This window comes from Populus trichocarpa, chromosome 5 (genome assembly GCF_000002775.5).
Source record: "Populus trichocarpa isolate Nisqually-1 chromosome 5, P.trichocarpa_v4.1, whole genome shotgun sequence".
In the NCBI taxonomy this organism is placed as follows: Eukaryota; Viridiplantae; Streptophyta; class Magnoliopsida; order Malpighiales; family Salicaceae; genus Populus; species Populus trichocarpa.
The window spans coordinates 6,634,184-6,657,418 of record NC_037289.2 but is presented as its reverse complement, the minus strand read 5'-3'; the positions used below and the strand labels follow the sequence as shown (position 1 = coordinate 6,657,418).

At 32.5% G+C, this 23,235-nt stretch overlaps 3 protein-coding genes across 7 annotated transcripts; 1 reads left to right on the top strand and 2 right to left on the bottom strand.

Moving 5' to 3' along the window:
• Nucleotides 1-1,185: 1,185 nt before the first annotated feature.
• Nucleotides 1,186-3,518, bottom strand: LOC18099087 (large ribosomal RNA subunit accumulation protein YCED homolog 2, chloroplastic). The gene is made up of 7 exons (XM_024602194.2): nt 2,990-3,518; nt 2,482-2,661; nt 2,148-2,237; nt 1,894-1,980; nt 1,733-1,813; nt 1,573-1,618; nt 1,186-1,484 (listed from the first exon to the last, which is right to left on the bottom strand). The coding sequence occupies exons 1-7, from the start codon at nt 3,131-3,133 to the stop codon at nt 1,408-1,410; spliced, it is 705 nt and encodes a 234-aa protein (XP_024457962.1). The 5' UTR covers nt 3,134-3,518; the 3' UTR covers nt 1,186-1,407.
• A 1,057-nt stretch (nt 3,519-4,575) lies between these two features.
• On the bottom strand, nt 4,576-7,868 carry LOC7486391 (probable splicing factor 3A subunit 1). 5 transcript variants are annotated; one of them, XM_006382898.3, is made up of 4 exons: nt 7,745-7,868; nt 7,567-7,652; nt 5,221-7,480; nt 4,576-5,084 (listed from the first exon to the last, which is right to left on the bottom strand). In XM_006382898.3, exons 3-4 carry the CDS (start codon nt 7,366-7,368, stop codon nt 4,815-4,817), a joined length of 2,418 nt encoding a protein of 805 aa, XP_006382960.1. In that variant the 5' UTR covers nt 7,369-7,480; nt 7,567-7,652; nt 7,745-7,868; the 3' UTR covers nt 4,576-4,814. The 5 variants fall into 5 exon arrangements, with proteins under 5 accessions (XP_006382960.1, XP_006382959.1, XP_024457961.1 ...); XM_006382897.3 differs by having other exon boundaries at nt 5,221-7,467; XM_024602193.2 differs by having other exon boundaries at nt 7,595-7,652.
• A 12,405-nt stretch (nt 7,869-20,273) lies between these two features.
• On the top strand, nt 20,274-21,767 carry LOC7492088 (alkane hydroxylase MAH1). Its single transcript, XM_002307146.2, has one exon. It carries the CDS (start codon nt 20,274-20,276, stop codon nt 21,765-21,767), a length of 1,494 nt encoding a protein of 497 aa, XP_002307182.1.
• The last annotated feature ends 1,468 nt before the right edge of the window (nt 21,768-23,235 follow it).

Below are 23,235 nucleotides of genomic sequence, written 5' to 3'. Positions count from 1 at the left end.
ATGAAAATACTGTTTTTTTTTAGCATTGTACTGCCTTTAACAAAAACCGAAAGTGATTAGAATAGATATTCAAAAGAATAGATAAATTAAGCATAGAAAGGCATCTCTCCAATTGAAACTTCTTTATTCTATTAATGCGAATTTTTTTGGCAATTTATTTATTTAAATATTTATTTGTTGCAGCAAAAAATTATAAGAATCATAAAAGCAAAATTTTTAAAATAATGTTTTCATTATTATGCAGCGAATATATTAAAAAAAATGTGCATAATACATAGGAAGTTTTTGGATTTTTTATGCAATCATGCGTTAATAAAAAAATTTGTAAACAAAATCCAAAAATGAAAAATAAAAAAAAAACAAAAAAAAATCATGTTGTTCGTCCCTTTTTTTCAAAACTAAAAATTAAAAGCAAACGATGTGTGATGAAGAATGGGCCTGCATACTCTTTGGGTTTTTTTTTTTTTTTTTTTGATTAACGTGGAAACTTTTTTATAGGAGATATTTGAATTATATCTTTTGGGGTCGGGATTTGTAGTTTGGTCTCAGGATGACCTGGGATGGCGGATATTTTCAGATGAAGGGATCAGACATCCCGAGTTCTTCCCTTTTTTTTTCTTGGGTGGATGGGGAAGGAGAGATCTTATCGTAGTTTTGTTCGACTCATGGAAGGAAGAGGCAGAAATGAGGTTGCTCGTCGATTGGTGCCATATATGTGCCTGTAACGTCGGTTGTATCTTAAGCCTGGAAGAATATGTCTCGCATGATGTGATGTTTCTGAATCACGAATAAAGTTTTCAGTCGTTCTGTCTTTATATAAAGATTCAGTGCAACTGAGAAGCTCTGAAATTCTTTATTTTATCTGTTATTTGAAGAACAGAATGAGCCTCGATACCGTATGAGCCTTGCTCTTCATATATCAATAGCCGAGTAAATTCCAGGGGCAAAAGAAAAAGGAACCTTGTTACTGAAACGCAACACAACCACATAGAGGTCCATTGTTTTAGCATTTGTTCAAGAATAAAAAACTCAACTCATTCAAGGTCACAAGAACTAACCACAGAGGGCACAGATGATCTTGTTTCGAGCCCTTTCCCCGACTCCATTATAAATCAGAAAACAACAGATGATAATACTTCCCTTTGATTTCTTCTCACAAAAAGAGACTCTAGTGACAGGTCTAAATTGGTGAACTTTCATGATATACCAAGTAAATTGCCGTAAAAGTAATCGGTGTTTCAGCAGCAATGGTTCATAGTTAATCTACAATTTTCTATTAGGAGACAAGTAACTCAATACCAGCAATGAACAAAGACAATGAATAGATCCATCCTCCCATTATATTCCGAGCTAAGTACATGGCACAACACATTCAATGCTCGTTCACAACATAAAGGTGTATATTTCTCACAAATTTTCCTTCTTCAGCTCCAAGAGTATAGACCACCTCTTATCAATAGAAGCTGCTTTCTGTCCACCTATATCTGAGAATCAAAACAGAAAATTGCTTCAGCAACTCAACCTACAGTCAGTCTGTTACTGTATTGGCAAAAGTTCATCAAGAACACTCACGTATCAATTTGGGTTTGGATTTCTCGCACGATTCTGAGCAAGTATCCTGCAGGATATAAACTTGGTGAGTAGGAGAGGACTTTTAATCAGGATTAGTTGTTTTTTAATCATTTTTCATCACATAAATCCCTTTGTTTTGAAGCAAGTGTATTGTTCATACTTTGACTGAGGTGGTAAGCCTTAGTGTGTCTTGTATCAACGAGTCAAGATCAGCTTCATATCCAGGCTTCACGTATATAACCTGCACGATCAATTGTGTTAATTACATGTCTGAGAGAGAAGGGACCAGTGGGGTGGGGAGGAGAGGTTTAAGAGACTTAATGATGGGTCGTCGCCACCAATGTCAGGCAGATGAACTTCACGATTGGCTCTTGATGGAAGAACCCAAACATTGAAGGTTGTATCAATCTGGCAAGAAAATAAGAAAAAAAAGGTCCACTCGCATTACATTCTATAACCGATTCAATAATGAGTAAGAAACAGCTAAATATTTTACAACTTGAATAGTAAGTAATTCTTGAAGACCAATTCAATATTAACGAATTACTACAACATGGTTCTTTAAAATGACAGACCTTTCTACAGTATGGGGAAAAGCAGTTGCTGCATTTTCTTGTGAAAGATGTGATGATCCTTCCATCCACTGAGAAACCAAAACCGGCATGCTGGTTAAAAATAGAAGGAAGACTATTAGATGCAATCTACATTGTCCTTGTCTCTCTTTCTTTCTTTTTTTTATTTGCTGATGCAGAGTCAAATTGCATCATACAACCACTTGAGGTGTTTCTGTCATTTTGATATACTTTCTTGCTGCCAAATGATCCTAAACTTGTTATAACTTGCATTTCAACTTCAGGTCACCATGCTTGGTTAAGAGAATATGAAAGGGAATGGATTCAATGGAATGACCTTTTGAACGGAGAGATTAACAGAAACCTCAGCATCTTTTTGTTCATCTTCGATCAAGTCTTCTAACTTCAGGTCTTGAAGAGACAGTAGGTAGTCAGAAGTCCATTTCCCTTGCCATCTCCCATCTGCGGTTGATATTGTAACCAAACGGCGGGGAGCCCTGGAATTTTTCTTGCTTATCTGCCATTTGGCTCAACAACAAAATCATTAAGTCATTTTCATTGCTGAACCAGTGACAATAACAAAACGGATTCAAACAATTTGCAAGTCCCGTGGTATATAGGGTTCAAGTACAAGTTTTGTGATTTTTATCCAAGAATCGAAGAGGAAAAAAATAAATAAATAAACTAGAGTCCAATTACTACAAGCATGCATGTCAATTGATTAATCCCCAGATAAAGATACGAAAGAGACTAGGGATAAGGCGATAGTAAGCATGAAACAAGTTATTTTCAGAAGAAGATTGGCTATAATTAAAGTGTTGTAAGGGGGTAGTCTTTCACGTTACCGGCGGGAAGTCATTTCTTTTTGAAGCTGCTATGATTTTGGATCTCTGAAACGTCAACCTTTGTGATCTTCTTGTATTCGATGGATAGTTGGTAGTAAATTCTTTGATGCTTTGAGCAGATACCAAATGGCCAGCTTCTGACATCCTCACTCTCCCTCCCTGTCTCCTCTAATACACTAGCACATTTGTATTGGAAGTATAGAGTATATGATATAACCACAACAACCTTATCTGCGTAATTGGTTGGCAATTAGACAGCAAAGAAGGATGTTTTGTGCTGGGTCCACGGTGCTTTTTCTTCTTGGCTGAGTGGATATTCCTCGTAAAAAATTATAGTGTAAATTTTTGCTAGATCTGTTGTAATTCTTTTTCATCAACGCCTGATGTTAATCCAGTCTAGAATTAGCTCCATTGGTCTAATGGGCGATTTTGATAATGATAATAGATTCACCGAGGCCAATTCTGATCATTAAGATTGATTTTTTCGTCTTCATTTTCTGATGCAATCTTTTCTGTGATGAAACATGAAAGCAGTAACACTACAATTGTCTACGGAACGTTGGGGGTAGATGGAACCGATAACCGTGCCCGGGCCAAGGGCAACGGCCTGTAGACCAAGAAAAGCAGGTTAAGGATAAACGGCAACTCTGATAATGGTTTACATGAAACATGGAAATAGCAAATAAACTAAGCTGTAGAGGGCTAAAAGAACCTGAAATGCTGCAATGGTAACCAGCTTATAGCTAGAAAAATTAAGAGCCCATGCAAATTAGCTAAAAAGGCTGGCAATGAAAAAACAGACAAGTAATTATTGGTGGCCGCCGGTTCCAACGGATTCTAATTCCAGTTTTTCAGCTCACAGAGGAGTAACACACGAGGGAAAATAGCTGCAGATGAGAAAACAAAAAACAGCAGGTTCAGGCACTGCCATTCGGGATTCAGCATATGAGTTGAAAGCACTACTTGTGATATGGATGAATCACCGACTTGCCTCGGAGATTTTAAGTAATAGAAATGTACTAGGTTGCAGAGATCATTCCAGCTCAGCGGTTTTAAGCAACAGAAATGTACTAGGTTGCAGAGATCATTCCATCCATACAAATTAATTGCTTTTTCTGTCTCCGTAGAAGAAAAGTATCAGAAAACACCAACTCACCGCCAGCTACTTGGCTGGTTAGAGGAAAGCATGACAGCAAAATAGAAACGAATTATTGAAGCATAAGCCCTTGACAAGAGAAAGCAAGTTGGGTGCTTAGTATAATCTGCATGCACCCACTGATCCCTACTGCCCAGGCATAATCACTCACCTACAAAACAAAGCCTAGTTCTAGTAAATCACCCTTCACCACTACATTTACCAAGAAATTAACTTGGAGCAAAAATAACTAAAAATTAGCTGAAAAAATTGAGTTTATAAAATATGAGTTCTTGACAACGAGAAGGAACGATCAAGAGTGAAATAAGACCATGAAGCACTTATTTTCCAGAGAAATAACTCCACATGCAGAAGGAAGCTGTAGTTGGTGATGTAAGCAGATGGCTTGTCCTGCCTAAGCAAAAGAAAATGGTCTACTTCACATTTGCCCTTAAAGAAACACTTGCCATGACGCCAATCTGTATTAGATACCACTTGCTATCAGTTAAAATATGACAATTCTACATAGCAGCAACGAAAAATATAATCATGCTAACAACACAGCCATTATAATTTCCAGCATAGCATCAAAGGAAGGAAAATAACAAAGTCCCACAGCAATATGTGAAAATCTCTGATATGAGAAAGTTCTATCAAAAACCGTAAATGGGGCCACATCGAGAAGCCTCTTCATCTCTTTCTACCACCACGCTCTCTCAAAGAGAGAGCCAGCAATTCTCCTGGTCCAACATTGTAATATGCCAGTGACATATTATCCTTGAGAAAACCAGCTTTTCCACTCAATTTCTGTTTGTTTGCAGGAAGTTGGATCTCTCCAGCAATTTTCTCCTTTAGGCTGCCAACAGTTTCAGACAAGGACTGCATTGTAATCTCCAGAACTTGGCCTTTGAGATTTCCTTCATCAATATTGGGAACAGCAACAGTGACGCGCACAAGTCCCTGCATAAAAGGCACAATATCAGCTAACATGCAGTCAGATAAAGGAAGAAAGACCACACTGAGATACAGATCAGAAATGATAAATCCAACAGCTGTAGAGTAAGAGGCATAATTTTGATAAAAGAAAAGGCCATACCGGATGTTGAGCCAGAAACTGATCTTCAGGAACAAGCGCAGAGTCATCAAGCCTCTGCCTCTTCGGCTCTGGCTCATCTGGAAGTGGAGGAGGAGCATCCTCAGGTGGGGGTGGTGGAGGCATTCCTTGAGGCAACGGAGGTGGTGGTGGCATCATATGCAATCCAGGTTGGGAGACAGGATGAGGGGCAAAAGATCGAGGAACTGCCATGGAATTATATTCCGATCCAGGTGGAGGCGGCACAGGTAAACTTGGATTGCCAGACATTAATGGAGGCATAGGGGGGGGTCGATTTACCATAATGTGTTGCTGTCCGGGTGCCATTTGCATTGGAGGGGGGTAATTTGGCTGCATAATTGGAATACTGACTGGCCTTTGCGGATGTACAAGATATGCCCCAGCAGTGGGACCAGAATATTGAACTGTATTTGGAGGTGCACGAGGAAGATTCAACTGCAGTCCTGGTGGTGGAGGGAGGGGACGGACAGTCATCATACCAGGTCGGGGAGGAGGAGCTGCTGGACCAGGAAGGTTCCTTACATCATTGTTAACAGCTTCATTTTGATCCTCGCCATTAGCATTCTGAGACATAGCTTGGTTTGCAGTGCGCCCAATACTACCAGTGTGACCATCCCATATGACCTGCTTTGGCTGCTCATCTTTCTTCTTCTCAATTTCAGCCTTCACTGCATTAGAAACTTCTTCCTCTGTGGTGCCAAAGATATCAGGCCTCAAGCGTGCCAGTCCCACTATGTTACGAGAGATCTCATCATCCTGTGCAAGAGTAGTTTCCCGAATCTTGGCAAACATCCTTTCCTTTTGCTCCTTGTACTTGGGATCAATGAGGGAAATTCTCATGTGCTCGGACATCTCACTAATTGGAATTAGCTCACCAGTGATAGGAGAAACAACAAACTTTGTTGGGTCTCTTTCAGCAGGGATCCTCTCCTCGGGTCTCTTCCAGTTCTTCACAATCCTCATAGGTGGTTCTTGTTCCTCATTTGTTCTTGTGCCCTTCTCACCATCATTCTCTTCAATACTTGCAACCCTCATGCCTTCCTCAACAAGCTGCATCTCTTCTTCATCCATTTCCATTTCCACCTCCTTTCCAGGCTCAATGATTTCATCTTCATCCATAGCAGATATCTTGCTCCTCCTTATAACTTCCTCAAGTGTCATTGGAGGGGGCAAGTCCTCGTCTTCATCATCTGCAAAGTCTATAGTCTCAACCACAACAAAATCATGCCAATCAATCATTGCCATTTGCATCCGCTCCTGTTCAATCTCATCCTCAGCTTTCTGTCTTGCCTGCTCCTGTGAGCGTTCCCATTCAAGGCGATGCAAGCCCCTTTCAAGCACAGTGGTCATGTCAGAAACACTCTTTGTCAACTTCTCGGTCAAACCCTTTGGAGGCATCAAAACTTTAGAATATGCATCAGCAAGTCCAGTAAAAAAGGTGAACATGCTGTGGGTTGGCTTCAAAAAGTGGAACTGAGGATTGTTCATCTCCCTATTCGTCAATCCAGTCAAGAATGCTTGCCCATTTCGAGCTACAAACTGAGCTGTGAGCTTAATAATATCAAGTTCCTCTCCAGTAATCCCTTCTGGAAGCCGAACAGTATACTGCTCAGCTTCTGGGGGTTCAAGAACCTTAGGAGGAGGTAATCTAAACTGGGCTGAAGGATCCGGTTTCGTAGCAGCTTCATTTTCATCAGCGGCTGAATCAGGTTTCGGAGCTGAATCAGGAGCAGCTGAATCCGCAGGCTGTGAAGTAGGCTGCTGTCCAGGAGCTTGATTCTGAGCACGAAATTCTGCCAAACGATGCTGGTAATAAGCATGGTACGGATCCGACGAATTCAAAAAATTGAACTTGGCATTATTAGCATTGTTTGCAATAATCCTCTTCTCAAACTCAGGTCCATTTTTTGCCACAAATTGCGAGGTCTTATCAACAATACTCCTAATATCAGGTGGAGGATGAATAATTCCAATAGTTCTCGTATGGGTCGCAACTGGTGCTCTGCTCTGCTCCTCACTTGCCGGTCTATCCTCCCTCGGCTGCTGTTCTACCACTTGCGAGGGTGGAGGAGGAGACCCATCTCCATTAACAGGAGGTGCTGGAAGCGGTAAGATTGCTGTGGAAGACATTATTTTCTCTCCAAGTCTCAATCAAAAATCCCAAAAACAACCCACATCAAACCAGCTCCTCGCCAAAGAAATCCCCACAAATTCTTTAGTTAAAAATACCTGCAAATAACAACTTTGCAATAAATTTTATTTATAAGAACGCAGAGAGCCCGAAAACCCAAAATGATTAATTTATTATTATTTTTAATAAGAACCCACCAGTTTCCCGGTCCAGAAAAAACCTAACCTTAATTAAAACCAGTCACTGAATTCTTCATTCATCTCAAGATTGAAAACCCTAATCACTGAATAACATATAACAAAAGAAAATGATTAATTTCTAATCAGACTAAGATAATATAACCTATATAGATTAATAAATGGAAAGATAACTTACTATGGAGTAGAAAGGATTGAGATTAGGGAATTTCGATCTGCTAGGGTTTTATACAAAGAGAGAGAAAGACAGAGAGTGTAAGAGAGATCCAGTGAAGATTTTACGATACGTGAAAAAAAAAAAAAAAACCCGACTCGTTTTATATTTTGGTTTCAACCAATTTGTTTTCTTAAACGGGTCGGGTTGATTTTCTTTTCTTTTACACTCGGGCCCGTTATGCATACGGATACCAAAAAGACCGTTAAGAATATATATATATACAGCGGCGGAACTAAGGGGAGGCCAGGCCCCTGCAAAACTTTTTTTTTTTTTTTTAGTTTTTAAATATAATAATTAATAATAATAAATTATTATTTTATTAGTTACATTTGATTTTAAAACTATACCTCCGTGTAATAAGCTTTTCAATTTAATTCCCTTCCTTTACTTTTCAATTTAATTCATTTCCTTTACTGACTATTCTCTCTCTCTCTTTCTTCTCTAACCCTAACTGAAAAATCTAATAATACAAAGTAATAGGTTAAAGCAAAGCTGCTGTTTTTTTCATCAAAACAAGATAATTGGTGACTAAATTTATTTTTTTTTATGTTTGTTAAAAATTTGATGAATATATAATTCTGCTATTTTTTTTTCAAATCTACTAGTTTTACCATTTTTTATTTCTTGTTATAGTGAATGTTGTTTTTTCTAATTAATTGGATATATTTTATGGGTTTGTTTCGATTATACTTGAATTTTTTTATGTTTTGTTTTTAGCAAAGCCACCAAAATTATCAATTTTTTCTCACGTGTACCTTACTATCTCCAGGTCCAATATATAATTAGACACGATCTTTATAGCCAAATTGAGTTCTTTGAAGAGCATATACTCAACTTTGATTCAATGTAAGTTTTTTTTTTTTAAGAACCAATAATCCCATCTCTTTTTTTTATGTTAGATATGCTTTTATATATCAATTTTTTTTAATATGTTAATTTTGCTTTCATATGTCAGTGTGGTTTACATGTAAAAATTTATTTTTGATTCTGATTATTGCTTAAACACATCGTTATTTGTATTTATTTTTAAAACAGGAAACAATAAAAATTTATGATGTTTTGATTTTAGGTTGAACCATGAATAAAATAAGAAGAATTGATTCCTTTTTTGAGAAAAAGAGAAAAAATATTGATGAAATTAACAAAAATTAAAGTGATGAATACATTATGAAGATGAAATTAACTTTATATCTTTGACTCAATTTAATATTGTTTTAAACTTTTTATCTTATACAAAGATCGTTATATATTTGTAGTTACTTCTTTGAATAAAACTAAATCATGCAGTTTTTTTTTTTTTTACAATTCATGTATAGTAAATTTAAATAATCCTAGTTCCGCCCCTATATATATATATATATATTAGAGATTCTTTCTGCCATTTACTTGGTAAAGTGAAGCTGAAAATATTAAAAATGGGTTTAGATAAATTTTGTGGTGCTCCAAGAGTAGTTACGTATCAAACATAAATGTAGATAGTTACTGTGAGAGAAGATATAGAGAATTTGATCAATTATTTCTAAGTGTGATATAATAAAATTATTTTTCGAATAATTTAGTATATTCTTTTCAGCTTTTTTAATACATTTCTCTACTCGAACTAGATTTAAAATTAATAAATATTTTGATTATAGATAATATTGCGACAAATAAGCTTATTTTTATGAATTTTTTTTTATAAAATTATGAATAATATATTTCAAATTAATAATTTTGTCTTTTAAAAGTGTTTTTAAAAAAAATTGAAAATTTTTTATTTTTTTATTTGCTTCAAATTAATTTTTTTGTATTTTTAGATTATTTTGATGCGCTGATATCAAAAATAATTTTTAAAAAATAAAAAAATATATTATTTTAATACATTTCCGAATGAAAAATATTTTTAAAAAATAACCATAAGCATCCTCTATAAAAACATAAACAGCATTTGAGATGATAAAAAAAAAAAAAAATTGTAATAATATGCTATGGGCTATTATGACTAATCTTTCACTACTCAAAATTAGTCATCGTATCTTAACAATTCAAATAGTGTCCCCAGAGTGGTGTTATTAAACATAATCTAATTTATTAGTTAATTAGGTGAATAGCTGATATAAAACATAATTTAAGTTGGGTTTTATGTTAAAATAATTAAGAATTTTATCATATGGTTGATCAAATATAATAAGACTTAGTTTAGTTTTCAAAAAAAATTAAGATTTTTTAAAATAAAATTATTTCAATTTTGTTTTTTTAAATGTTAAAATAATATTATTTTAAATTAATTTAAATTAAGACGTCAAACTCGTATCTTATATTGTGATTTAATTTATCAAAACTTAGCTATAATATGAGGTGGTTATGGTTACTTTTTAAAATGCATCAAAATAATATTTTTTTTTATTTTTAAAAAATTATTGTCGGTATCAGCATATCAAAATGATTAGAAAACACTAAAAAATATTAATTTAAAATAAAAAAAATTAAATTTTTTCAAAAACATTTTTGAAGTGCAAAAATAAAACAGAGCTTAACCCAGAATCCCTACAACCACCTGGCGCCACCAAAAAAAAACGAATAATTATCCAATTATTGGTTTTTTTCCCTTTTTTTAACATTTCGAGGGAAGAAATTTTACTTATTTTGTAAATTCAACAATACATGTAGCCTGTTTTGGCATTATAAAAGTTAATAATACATGGAAGTAATCGGAAAAGAAGGAGATCATTTTTCATGCAACAAATAGAATATTCCTAATGAGAAGTTATTGATAAAAGTAATAAAATATTTTTTTATAAAAAGAATTAACATTAAAAGGTCTTTATATATCTCAATATATATGATTTTATGAAGTTACAATATGAATTAATTTATCAAGTATTATAAAGAACATCAACAAAATTTGATTTAAAACATACAAAAGCTGAAAAGCATTAGGTTTATCTTTCTTTTAAATCATACCTTATAGTTCAGGCAATATTATCATTATTATACTTCTTCTTAAATAGTTTATACTCATGCTTTACATACTTCTTAATTACTTGCCCAAAAATAGAAAACCAGCAAAATGTTAGTTTTTTTTACTTGTGCTCTAAAATTAAAATAAGCTAACAAAAATGATATGACGATGCAGAGATCGATCTTTTTTTTATTAACGTGGGTGTCCGGGTCAGCTTACGCTAGGGGTGAGCAAAAAAACCGAACAACCAAGAAAACCAAAAAAAAATAATCAAAAAAACCGAACCGAAAAAAAAAACCGAATTAACCGATTAAAAAATTACAAAAAAATTCCGGTTCGGTTCGGTTTCGGTTTCTAAAGTCTAAAACCGATTAAACCGAACCGAACCAGTTCAACCAAGCCAACACTTAAAAAAAGAAACGGGTATAAATAGCATGTTTTCCTAACCCTAAACCTAAATTAACTTTCCTCTAAAAACAAACTTAGACGCCCCCTCCCTTACTCTCTGCATCCCTCCATCTCTCCATCTCTCTTTTTCATTTGCTTTCTGTATCTTTACTTTTTGATTCTCCTTCATGCTCCTTTATTTGTTAAGCTCTGCTCCATGCTCCATGCTCCTCCTATTTGAAAGGCACGCCACTGACACGACCAAAAGATTGATGTCTTCTCCCAAGTGCAGGAGTGTCGAAGTAATAAATAACCCGGCAACACCGGGGTCGAACCACAGAGAGGTTAATTGTATAAATTATAATTAATAAAACAACAACAACAACAACAACAACAACAACAATAATAGTAACAATAATAGTAATAGTAATAATAATAATAATAATAATAATAGTAATAGTAATAATAATAATACTCAGTACGTGGCGTTGTTATACCTGAGAATGATCTAAAAGATCGGGTCACAGGTTTCCAGCCTATATACTGAGTTTATGAAAAGATCAAAGAGATATATTATATAATATAAACAGATTTCTGATGTGAATGAACAAGGCAAGACCAACAATGTCAGGATCCTTGATCAAACACAGAGCATACTTAACGTACATAAAATATAACAAGAATGTAAATAATAATAATAATAATAATAATATTAGTAGTAGTAGTAGTAGTAGTAGTAGTACTAATAATAATAAAGAAAAAGAGGAAGAAATTGATGAGAACTTTGAGATGGAAGATTAATGTAAAGATTAAACGATGATAAAAACAAATGTCAAGGTTAGAGGATCCACCAATGGTATTTCAAACAAGTATAGTATAAACTCTTATTACTCAATTTGGAAACCACACACGAAGGAGGTTCCAATCGGATGATTTGTCATTAATAGCTCATTATAAATTATTAACATGATCATATTAATTATCTTATTTAAATAACACTAAACTTTTAAATATTGTCAGGAATTCATGATGTTAACTGATGTTAACAACAAATCAAGTTCCTTTCATAGCCCAGGTGTAGGTAATACCATACGGTTGGGCTATGAGAGTGCCAAGCATTTGTTGTACCAAGTGTTATACTACATAAATCTAGATTAACTATTTAATAAGCAAGGTATTAAGAATTAGTAAGATAAAAAGATAAGACATGTTAATATTAAACATTAAGGTCCATGTTGAGTTTACACCATACTTGTTTTTACAGCATTAGTGTAACATTTTCACCTTGACATAATAAACTTAGCTAAACATAATGAAGAAGAGAAACATAAATAAACAAAACAAGAACATAAATAAGATACAAGTTAACTAAGGAAAGGAAAGGAAATGAAAAGCATAAACAAGAAATTAATGAAAGCAAAACTTAAGAATTACAAAAAATTATAAAGAGAGAAATAAAGAGCATGAACTTGATCTCAACAACCCCTAAATACATGGCAAATGCCTCCTTTTATAGGCCAAAATTCGGAATTATTGATTTGATGACTAATTGTTGAGTGGGTGGCCAACTTTTGACTTTGTGAAAATCCTTATCTTCTTGTCTGAATAAAACAAAAATTCTAGCATCAGAACTGGGTCCACTTGAAAACATGAAAGTTGTAGGAAATTGACTCAGCTTTCCAGGAAAAAAAATGGAGGTGATTTGGACTTCTAGAACTCCAGATATGGGCTAAACACTGAACAGTGTTCGGGCTGTAGGACAGATTCGGACTTCTCCGTTGTTGCTTTAATTTGGACTTGAAAACGGCCTTCTTAGATCTTGATGAAAACATGAAAGTTGTAGGCCTATGTCTTACCAAATCTGTGTAAACATTTGAGATCATTTGGACATCTAGAACTCGAGATATGACCCAATTACCGAACAATGTTCCAGTTTGGACTGCACCAACATCTCTTTTCTAAGTTTGGCCATCTCTTTGTCCTTTCAATTTTCATACTTGAACTCATCAATCAATCCTTTAATTTATGTGATAGGCCTGCATTTAAGATGAACATTTACCATATATTAAAGCATTTTATAGTATTAGACTTGTTATTATCAAACATGCTTTAGTTAAGGAGTTATTGATACTTTAAGTGCAAAATGATGATATAAAACCTTGATAAATATGTACTTTTAAGTACTAATCAGCCACCATCTTCACTTTTGCAATTTTACCTTTAATTGTTTTATTCCTCCTATAGGAGACATGTCCCTCTTTATTTTTGCTTTTAATTTTTTTATCCTTCTTCTTTCTATTTCTCACATAATCCTGTAATTATTGTATAATTTTTCATGCACATGTAACCAAAGAAGATTATCATGTTGAACCAGTAAAAGGCTTTTCTGTGCTCTCCTTGATATTGGTATTGTGAGAACAAAAATTCAAAATCAAGTTTGGCACTCGATGGATGATGAGCAGATGAGGATCTATGTAAACTATCTTTTGATCTTCCATTTGTTTTTTTTTTCTAGTCAAATGACCTCTGTTCTTTACTCTTGTTCATCATACATGCCCAACCATTTTAAGAAAAAGTCATGTTGAGAAAGCACAGATCTGTGAAATTAAGAACAAGACGAAGATAGAATTCCTGAAAAAATATGGTCAGTGAAAAAACTCAGAATAAAAACTCAATTGAAATAATTTCGGTTTAAATTGGTTTGGAAGGGAAAAAAACCAAACCGAACCGAACCGAATATGGTCGGTTCGAACCGGTTTTCGGTTCGGTTCGGTTCGGTTCAAAAACTTGAAAAAAAATAATTTCGGTTTGGTTAATTATTTTGGTCCAAAACCGGACCGAACCGGAAATGCTCACCCCTAGCTTACGCGCACCTCAACTAATTCCACAGGCCCTAAGTTAACGACCATGTAAGCCTCCAGTGGCCCTGAGGTTTGAAAGACTCGAACTGGTAATCTCTAGGGAGTAAACTTAAGATCTGACTAGTTGAACTACATCCCTCATAGTTTGCAAAGATCGATCTCAATTTTATAGGTTGTGTCTGTATAATAATTTATCTTTACATACTTGATTACTTAATGCTATATCAATTTAAGTTAGTCTAGATCTAGGATTTGAGATTAATTTGATTTCAATGACGATTTTTTTAATTATTTTTGTTTTTTTATTCTCTTTATTATTATTAATATATTCTCTTTTGTCTTTGTTTTCATTTATTTTATTTTATTTTTATTAGAGATACTAATTTTTCCTTGCATATCTTACTAAAATTTGAGTTCGAGTTTCGGGTGGTGTGATAAGTTGATTAGCCCAAAACCCATATATATATATATATATATATATATATATTAATGAAGTTATTGTAATTTATTTATATAGTTCGACAGGCCGATTAGAACCTAAGGTCCAAATTCAACTTACTTTAGGCTGTGGACTTTTAACTCGTTAATGGGCTTGAAGGTCTAATTTTCTTCCTTCCCAAATAGGTTCCAATTGCCCATGTCAAATTAAGTGAGGGCTTGACTTTTTACGTTGAATGTCTAAATGCCCAAGTTGTGTACGACAATTCTTGTAGCAGTGGTTGTGAAATTGCGATGTTACTATGATGGTTACATTTGTAACAAGGCAGCAAGGATGATGGAGATGGGGCAACATGGTTGATGGTGGGGGTAGTTGTTTTGATAGTGTTAGCCTCCATTTGTTTTGTGCTAGTTTTTGCGTTTGTAATTAAATAAACGAAATAAGATATTTGATAATATATTAAATTATATTTTATGCTGCGGGGTTTATTAAAAAATTGAGTTTGAAATGTAATTTTGTGAAGCAGTTTTTATATGTCTTTTTAATTGAGTTTCGTAAAACCCTGTTTGTTTTTGCGTTTCACAAGCGTTTTTGAAAAAAATTGAAATTTTTTTATTTTTTTTCTCTGCTTCAAATTAATATTTTTTTGGTGTTTTCAGATCATTTTGATGCCCTGATATCAAAAATAATTTTTTAAAAATAAAAAAAATATTATTTTAATGCATTTATAAGTAAAAAACACTTTGAAAAGTAACCGTAACCACACTCTCAAATACAACAACCAAATATTTTATACATGTTTTTTGCTATACATAAACTTCAACCATATTTTTTACCAAACTCGTATTTAAATCCAACTAACCGTACTTTTTTAAAATTTATTTTATTCAAACCATAACCATAAAAGCTATCTCAAAAACAAACACACATGAGTTATTTATACTCAAAATAAATATTTTTTATACATGTTTTTTGCTGTACATAAACTTCAACCATATTTTTTACCAAACTCGTATTTAAATCCAACTAACCATACTTTTTTAAAATTTATTTTATTCAAACCATAATCATAAAAGCTACTTAAAAAACAAACACACATGGGTTATTTATACTCAAAATAAATATTTTTTAATTGATGATGAGATATTTGAGCAGTATGAAAGCGTAAACAATGCAATATGCTCGGCAAAGTTGAAAAGAAAAAACTATACGGGAGAGGAATCTATGATAATAATGGTTTGACATCAAATTCGGCGATAATTTTAATAGTTTGGTAGCACAATTCGGCAGAGGTAAGAATTATATTTATTGATATGTTTTTAGTTGAATCATTGTTTACTTAATAATTAAATAATATTCTAAAAGGATTTGTATTCTTAACTTGTTTAGTTTATCCTTCAATTACGATTTCTTTATATATATTAGAAACTACTATTTACCTTCACAATTCATAATTACATCAAAAGATTATCAAGGTGTTTTTACTTTAAAATCTACCTACTTAAATACATAAATGCACAATTCCTAATTTTTCTAGACTAAAAAATTATTTAAATTCTGATTTTCCCCAATTTTGAGCAAGGAATTATTTGCTAAATTTCATTAATTATTCTACTTGAATTAATAATTACATTTAAAATAATCTACATCTTATTTTCAAAGTGTGGCTAAATAAATAATTCTTGATTATTGCAACCACATCAAAAAATTTATATCCATTTAAAATTTGTTATTTTAATTAATTTAATAGAATTGTTTCATGAACTACAAACATTCATGAATGATGAGAAATTCTTGAACATTCATCGTAATTTTTAAAACATTCATGAATTATAAATATTAATGATTTGGTTTCCAAGTCCTATAAATAGGTGTTTTAAAAGAGCGGAAAGGGATTAAGAATTTTTTGAGTTCTTTTCTCTCTTTAAATGTTGGTTTTTTCTAAAGTCTTGTTCTTTGATTTATTCTTTCTACTTTAGAGCTTAGATTCACTCTTTATAAAGAAACATTGAATATTATTCCTTTGAGTTCATTGGACTTTGTTTAAGATTAGACCTAAATAATGAGAAGTTATTGGATCTTTGCACTAAATTAAGAGCAATAAATCTTTAAAAACAAAAAATTAATCATTGATAATAACAAAATCTTGCTTCTAAGGATTTCAACAAGTAAAAACTCAAAACCAGTTTAGTTCAAGTTTAATTTCAATACTTGTTTAGTTTGCATATTAAGTTTGTTTTCCATGTATTTTTTATAAGTTTATATATTTGTTTAGTATGCATGCTAACTTTTTATTATTATTGCATGATTACAAACTAAGAGCTTGTTTGGCAGTGTGGTTGTGGGTGCTTTTCAAATAACTTTTCGTGCCAAAATGCATGTCAATGATGTTTTTTCATTTTTTAAAAATCATTTTTGACATCAGCACATCAAAACGATCTAAAACGTACAAACCATATTAAATTTTAGCAAAAAAAAATTTAAATTTTTTTGAGAACGCAGGTTCAACCGCGTTCCCAAACTTTCCCTAAATAAATTCGCTCACTTGTCTATGACTATATGTTATACTCAACTCAATTCTTTTTTTTTATAATTTATAAGAAAAAAAGCTACCGTTAATGTTTGCTCATTAAATAGAAATTTATTGTTCGGTTTTCAACGGTTTTGCTTCGATCAGTTAGAGGCGGCAAACGTTCTTTATTCGAGGCTCTTCTTTGTGGGCACAACACAGGGTCTATAGTACAGTACAGAGTGCACTAAATGGAAACGTTAGTTACTACTGGTTAGGCTCTTCTTTTCTTTGTGGACACAACATGCATCCATGCTGCTGTATGAGTTATATTTTATATTGTATTTTATTTAGAAATATATTAAAATAATATTTATTTATTTTTAAAAAATTAATTTTATATCACCACATAAAAATATTAATTTTAAAAAAATCTTTTTACAAACAGCCCTTGATAACCAAACATTAATCATAACTTTTCTTTTGGGAATCATTAGCGACTGTATTTATATAACCATGCTTTTAAGTTATTTTAGTTTTAAATTAATAATTTTATATATTTTTTAATTTTTTTTTGATATATTAATATCAAATATAAATAAAAAATATTATTTTAATATATTTTCAAATAAAAAATACTTTAAAAACTAGTATTTATTATAATCACGAACATTAAGTAAAGATCTAATGTCATCAAGTTTAACTAGCTTGTATAGTACTTTTTCATACTCATCAAGTCTTTGACATTTATAATTAGGTGGAGAGTGTGAGATATAAAGTGTTGAACTTGAATTAGGACTCAATTTAATTTTCTTGTACTGATTTCTCTTATATATAGTTAAAAATAATATTAAAAAAAAGTATCTCTTGAACCCATAAAATAGGTGGGATTTTGCCGAACTATGTTAAATTTTGTGTTCTGAACAAAAGGTAAAATCGAGAAAATATTTTATGATTAATTATAACCTATCCCTATAGCTTAACGTACGAGACCATTTAATTTATTTTTATTGTTTCAAAAACTATATATTTAATCTGTTTATAACTTAGTCCATTAATTTGTTAATTTTATTTTCTCAAGTTATTTTATTTTTTGTTGAAAATAAAGAAAAGAGAAACATTTAAGATGAAAAAAAAAAGACTATCAATTGGGGAAAAAACTAATGTAATCAATGGAGGTTGGAGATCAATGTTGGTCCAAGGACTATTTAATTAATTTTAATAATATGGGGACTAATTAATCAATGTAAACAAACTAGAAAGACTAAGTTACAATAACTCAATATTTTAGGAGGCCACAATTTCATTAATTTGAATATAAGATCAATGAATATTTATTTAATCCCTATCAATCTAGAGAAATAATAATAATAATAATAATAATAATGATAATGATAATAATGTTTATTATTCATGTTATTAAAGGGGAATATGATAGCCAAGAACAAAAACTTTAATTCCTAAAACACTGATATAATTCCTAAAACCTACTTTAATTCCTTTTTTTCATTATATGTTTATTTATACATCACAAAAAAATACAAATAATATAAAATAAACTTCTTGAATCACTATATAGTACTAGACACTTTATTATAACTATCAAAATTCTAATAAAAATGCTTTAAAATAGGTAAATACAAGTCAATAATTAAAATAATAAAATTACATTTGAATTTATCAAATTGATAAATTGTATCCTTAATTATTTTATTTTTTCTTTTATATCTGATTATATTTATTTTCGTTATATACAATCTAATTAACTCTTCTTTTAAATAAAAGCGGCAAGACGTTTTTTAATTAAAAAAAAAAGACTTGAAGCATTTTCGAAAACATAACCATGCATGGCTTAGCTTTTGTTTTCTTTTCTTTTATTTTCAGATGATCGCACTAATATCTATCTAGCTATGTTCCCCTCTCTTCTATCTTCCCTCTTTTTTTATTTTTCTAATTATCTATGCTTTTAAATTTATATTATTAATTTACTTTTTTGTTTAGGCAAATCTAATGTTCAATAAATGGCCAAGAATATTGCTTTGTGAAGGACATAATTTAGAATTTTAAAAAGTTTACAAGGATAAAGTTGGAAAATTTTCATTCAATTTTATGTCTCATTTATGTCCAATGTGCCAGTACAAAAATTTCACTCTTTTTATTTTTCCTGGAGACAAATAATTTTTAATTTTACAAGGTGACGTCTCAGACCACATGAAAGTATATAAACTCAGCTTTTAAAATTTATTTTAGGAGTTTCAATAATATTGTTAGACAATCTAGAATTATTTAGGGTTTATACAAATATTTTTTGAAAATTAAATCTTTTTTTTAGGTTTGATTAATTTTTTTAATATTAGATATTGTTGTAAACCACAAGTCATTTAAGTGTTCAACCTCTAACAATAATCCACACGAAATACCAATAAGAAATCTCGTAAAACCCTTTTTAAAATAGACAGGTTGTTATATCTTTGAGTGTTAGCTTTTTACTTTTGTTTTTAGTGTCTCTTTATATGTATATTTTGTAACTTACGTAGTTTTTAGTTATAAAAAAATCCTCATAACTCTATAAATAAAAAGATATAAATTTTTCCCTTGAATAATACCGTATATATTATTTCAGAATAATTTTATAAATTTATTCAATCAAATCCCTACTTTATTTTTTTAGATCTAGAATTGTAATCCATATACTAATTACATTCTAGTCCTTAACTTTTAAAGTTTATTTTTAATCAAGTCACACTTAATTAATTAATCATCCGACTTTAATTTTTGACCAATGGTTCTTATTGTGTGTGACCCATTTGATTTCTAATATGTTGGTCCAAATATAAATTATAATCGAAATCAAAATAAAATTAAATAAATTAAATAATTCAATTTATTATCAACTCAACAATTGACTGATTTATATTTAAATATCAAGTATTAACAATGTGTCATATCCTTCTAATATTAAAAAAGTCATATATATGTGATTTGACTTAACCGTTCAGTGAATAATTTCTCAATATAATTATTATTTTTACTTTAAGAATGATCTGATTTAGATGTTATAAGATGAAGTGTTTCTACTTTATCAAATTTAAATTTAAATTTTATAATTATTGTTCTATAATTATTGATTTTTCGAATAGAATTTATCTTTTTCACGGTATTATAACCGGGTAATTAAATTATTATAACAAGTCTCACAGCTATACTTCAAAATCGTATCGTTGATGCATACATCGCCCAGCAAAATATCCTTTCCACGCATTAATAATCACTCGCAAAGTCGCTAGTATAAAATGACATCCATAGATGCCATCTTTCTGCACAGAGCTCCATATCCAAGTCATAACACAACAATGGCCATTCTTACCCTTATCATACTGTTCGTAGCAACTATTTTCTCCATTTTTTTCTTGCCTTTTATCAAGAAGAATAGCAGCCCGTGGATTCTCGTACGTTCTCTTGTCAACTTCTATCGCATGCATGATAACCAAGCCGAAATGCTTGAACAAAATAATGGCACGATTTTAGTGAAACGTTCCTGGTTCGGAGGCAAAGATATATTACTCACGAGTGATCCTGCAAATGTTCGCCACATAATGAGCACAAACTTTTCAAATTATCCAAAAGGGCCTGAATGGAAGAAACAATTTGAATTTTTTGGTGATTCAGTCTTCACTTTGGACTTTGAGGAATGGAAGCACCACAGGAAGGTAATCCGCTCATATATCAGTCACCGATCGTTCCAGCAATTCGCTGGGAAGATTGTTCGAGATTGTATAGAGATAGAGCTAAGCTCGGTTCTTGATCGCGTATCTAATCAACAAATAGTTGTGGACTTTGAAGGTTTACTTAGGAGGTATATATATTATTTTGCTTGCTGCATTTCTACAGGCTACAAACCCAAGTTCATTGACCTGGCATTCTCAGAAGATAAATTTTTGAAGGCCACAGATGACGCTTGTGATGCAATCACCGTCCGATATCTGGTGCCAGAAAGCATTTGGAAGCTGCAAAGGTGGTTCGGACTGGGGAAGGAGAAGAGGCTAAGCGAAGCTAGGAAAACCATTGATAAGATTATCGACGATTACATATCAATGAAGCAAGAAGAAATGAGCAAAGGAGAAATCAGGAATGATGAGGAAGATTTTAGTGCACTGAAAAGCTATACAACTGGAAATGAGATATTTGAACAAGCCGATCATAAAGTTATCAAGGATGGCACTATGAGTTTAATATTTGCAATTGAAGACACTACAAGTTCATCTCTCTCCCGGTTCTTTTGGATTTTTACGAAGAATCCGAAGGTTGAAACCAAAATTCGACAAGAGTTGGAGAAAATCAGGCCAGTGACAGAAGCGCGGAAAAGCTCCTCATTTTTCAGCGAAGAAGAGGTGAGTAAAATGGTCTACCTACAAGCAGCTTTGTTGGAGACATTGAGGTTGTTCCCACCAGCTTCCATGGTGTCCAAAACTGCCGTTGAAGCAGACACTCTTCCAAGCGGACATCATATCAGTCAGAATACGATGGTCGTTATCTCTGCGTATGCAATGGGAAGGATGCGCACGATTTGGGGACAGGATTGCCTTGAATTCAAACCAGAGAGATGGATCATGGAGGACGGAAGAATTAGACATGAGCCGCCACATAAATTCTCGGCATTCGGTTCAGGGCCTCGGATTTGTCCTGGGAAGGACTTAGGCCTCACGTTGTTGAAGACTTTCGCAGCGACAATCATTTACAATTACCATATTCAGGTTGTAGAGGACCGCGTTGGAGCACCCAAGAATAATTTCATGCTTCACTTGGATCATGGCTTGATGGTCAGGCTTAACAAGAGATGGACTTAGTAGTAGTTTTTCTTATTACAAAAAAATAAAGAAGAAGCTCGAACACGAGATCTTCTGGGGAAGAAGAACCTTACTGCCAGTTGAGTTCCATCCACGACTTGGTAGAAGCTATATTTGTCCTATAGTACGAGTCTGTCTTGGATTTAATAAAGCCTAACATAATGTTATGTGTGTACTCTGGTTTGTTTCATGTAATAAATATTCTGACTAATATCATGCTCATGTTTCAGAAACTAGAAGTGTCCCGGAAGAATATTATGGCATCATTAACTCATTATTTAATCCATCCACAGAATATTTCTTCTAATCTCAAAAGAAGAAGGAGAAGAAATATTGGAGCCAAAAAGATAGATTAATTTACCTAATGTTTACCTCTGAAATCAGTCATCTAGCCAACCTTATCTATCTATTATTATCTTCTCGAAGGAACAGGTTCAACCGTTCAAGATCAATTTTGCAACGGGAAACCAATGGGAATCCAAGAAACGCAAGACTTGAGGAATTAGGTTTTCTCTTCAAATTTAATTATGAAGGTGCTGCACAAGTCACCAATTATAGAATGAATTGAAGAAGAAGGTACAAAATCAAGATTTGAATTTCCCAAGTAGAAGCTAATTGCTCAAGATTGATGATGAAGATTTATGGAGAAATTAACAAAATAATAATAATAATAAATGGTGCGGTGAAATTACTATATATGTAGAAGATTTTAATAGTTAAATGACGTCTTTTCTTTTTAGGCTTTTGAGATTAAAGGGTTGGTTTTTGTTTTTCCATATTCTTCCTTTTCTTTTTTCTTTTTTTTTTACAGGAAAAACAAAAAAGGGATAAGAAAAAAAGACTAGAAAAACGATGAACAAAGAAGGACGTGGGTTAACAAAGAAGAACAAAGGCAATCTTACAAAACCTAAAACAAACCCTAACATGTACAAATTATAAATTCATACAACAAATTTGTTTGAAAAAAAAACTATAAAATAAGTAAATACCCAAACAAAATACATATACTTTAAAAATATGCAAAAAAAATTAACATTTTAAAATTATGTTAAATTTGCTTAAGATGGAGAATTCTTAATAAAATTTGAATTAGAATACGAATACTGGCAAATTAAATGTTGTGGTGACTGGATTTGTTGTGGAAGATTGGGGGAGGAGGGGGGGTTAATGAAGAAGTAGAAATGGGGGAAGGGGAGAGAAGGGTAGAGGGAGGGATCTATGATTCTAGATGTACAAGAAAAGAAAGGCTTGGAAAAAGGGGTCAGAAACCCTACGAATAGTGAAAAAAAGAATGCAGAGGGAGGGATCCAAGATCTTTTGACCCCTTTTGCAAGGCTATGTGCAAGGAATGGAGGGAGGGGATCCACGGTTTGTATGAGCTTTTGTAGATGTGGTACGACCTGCAGTTCCAGTCCTTCATGCAATAAGTTTTCAAGCGAGTGCAGCAAGCGCAGGGATAGCAGACAAG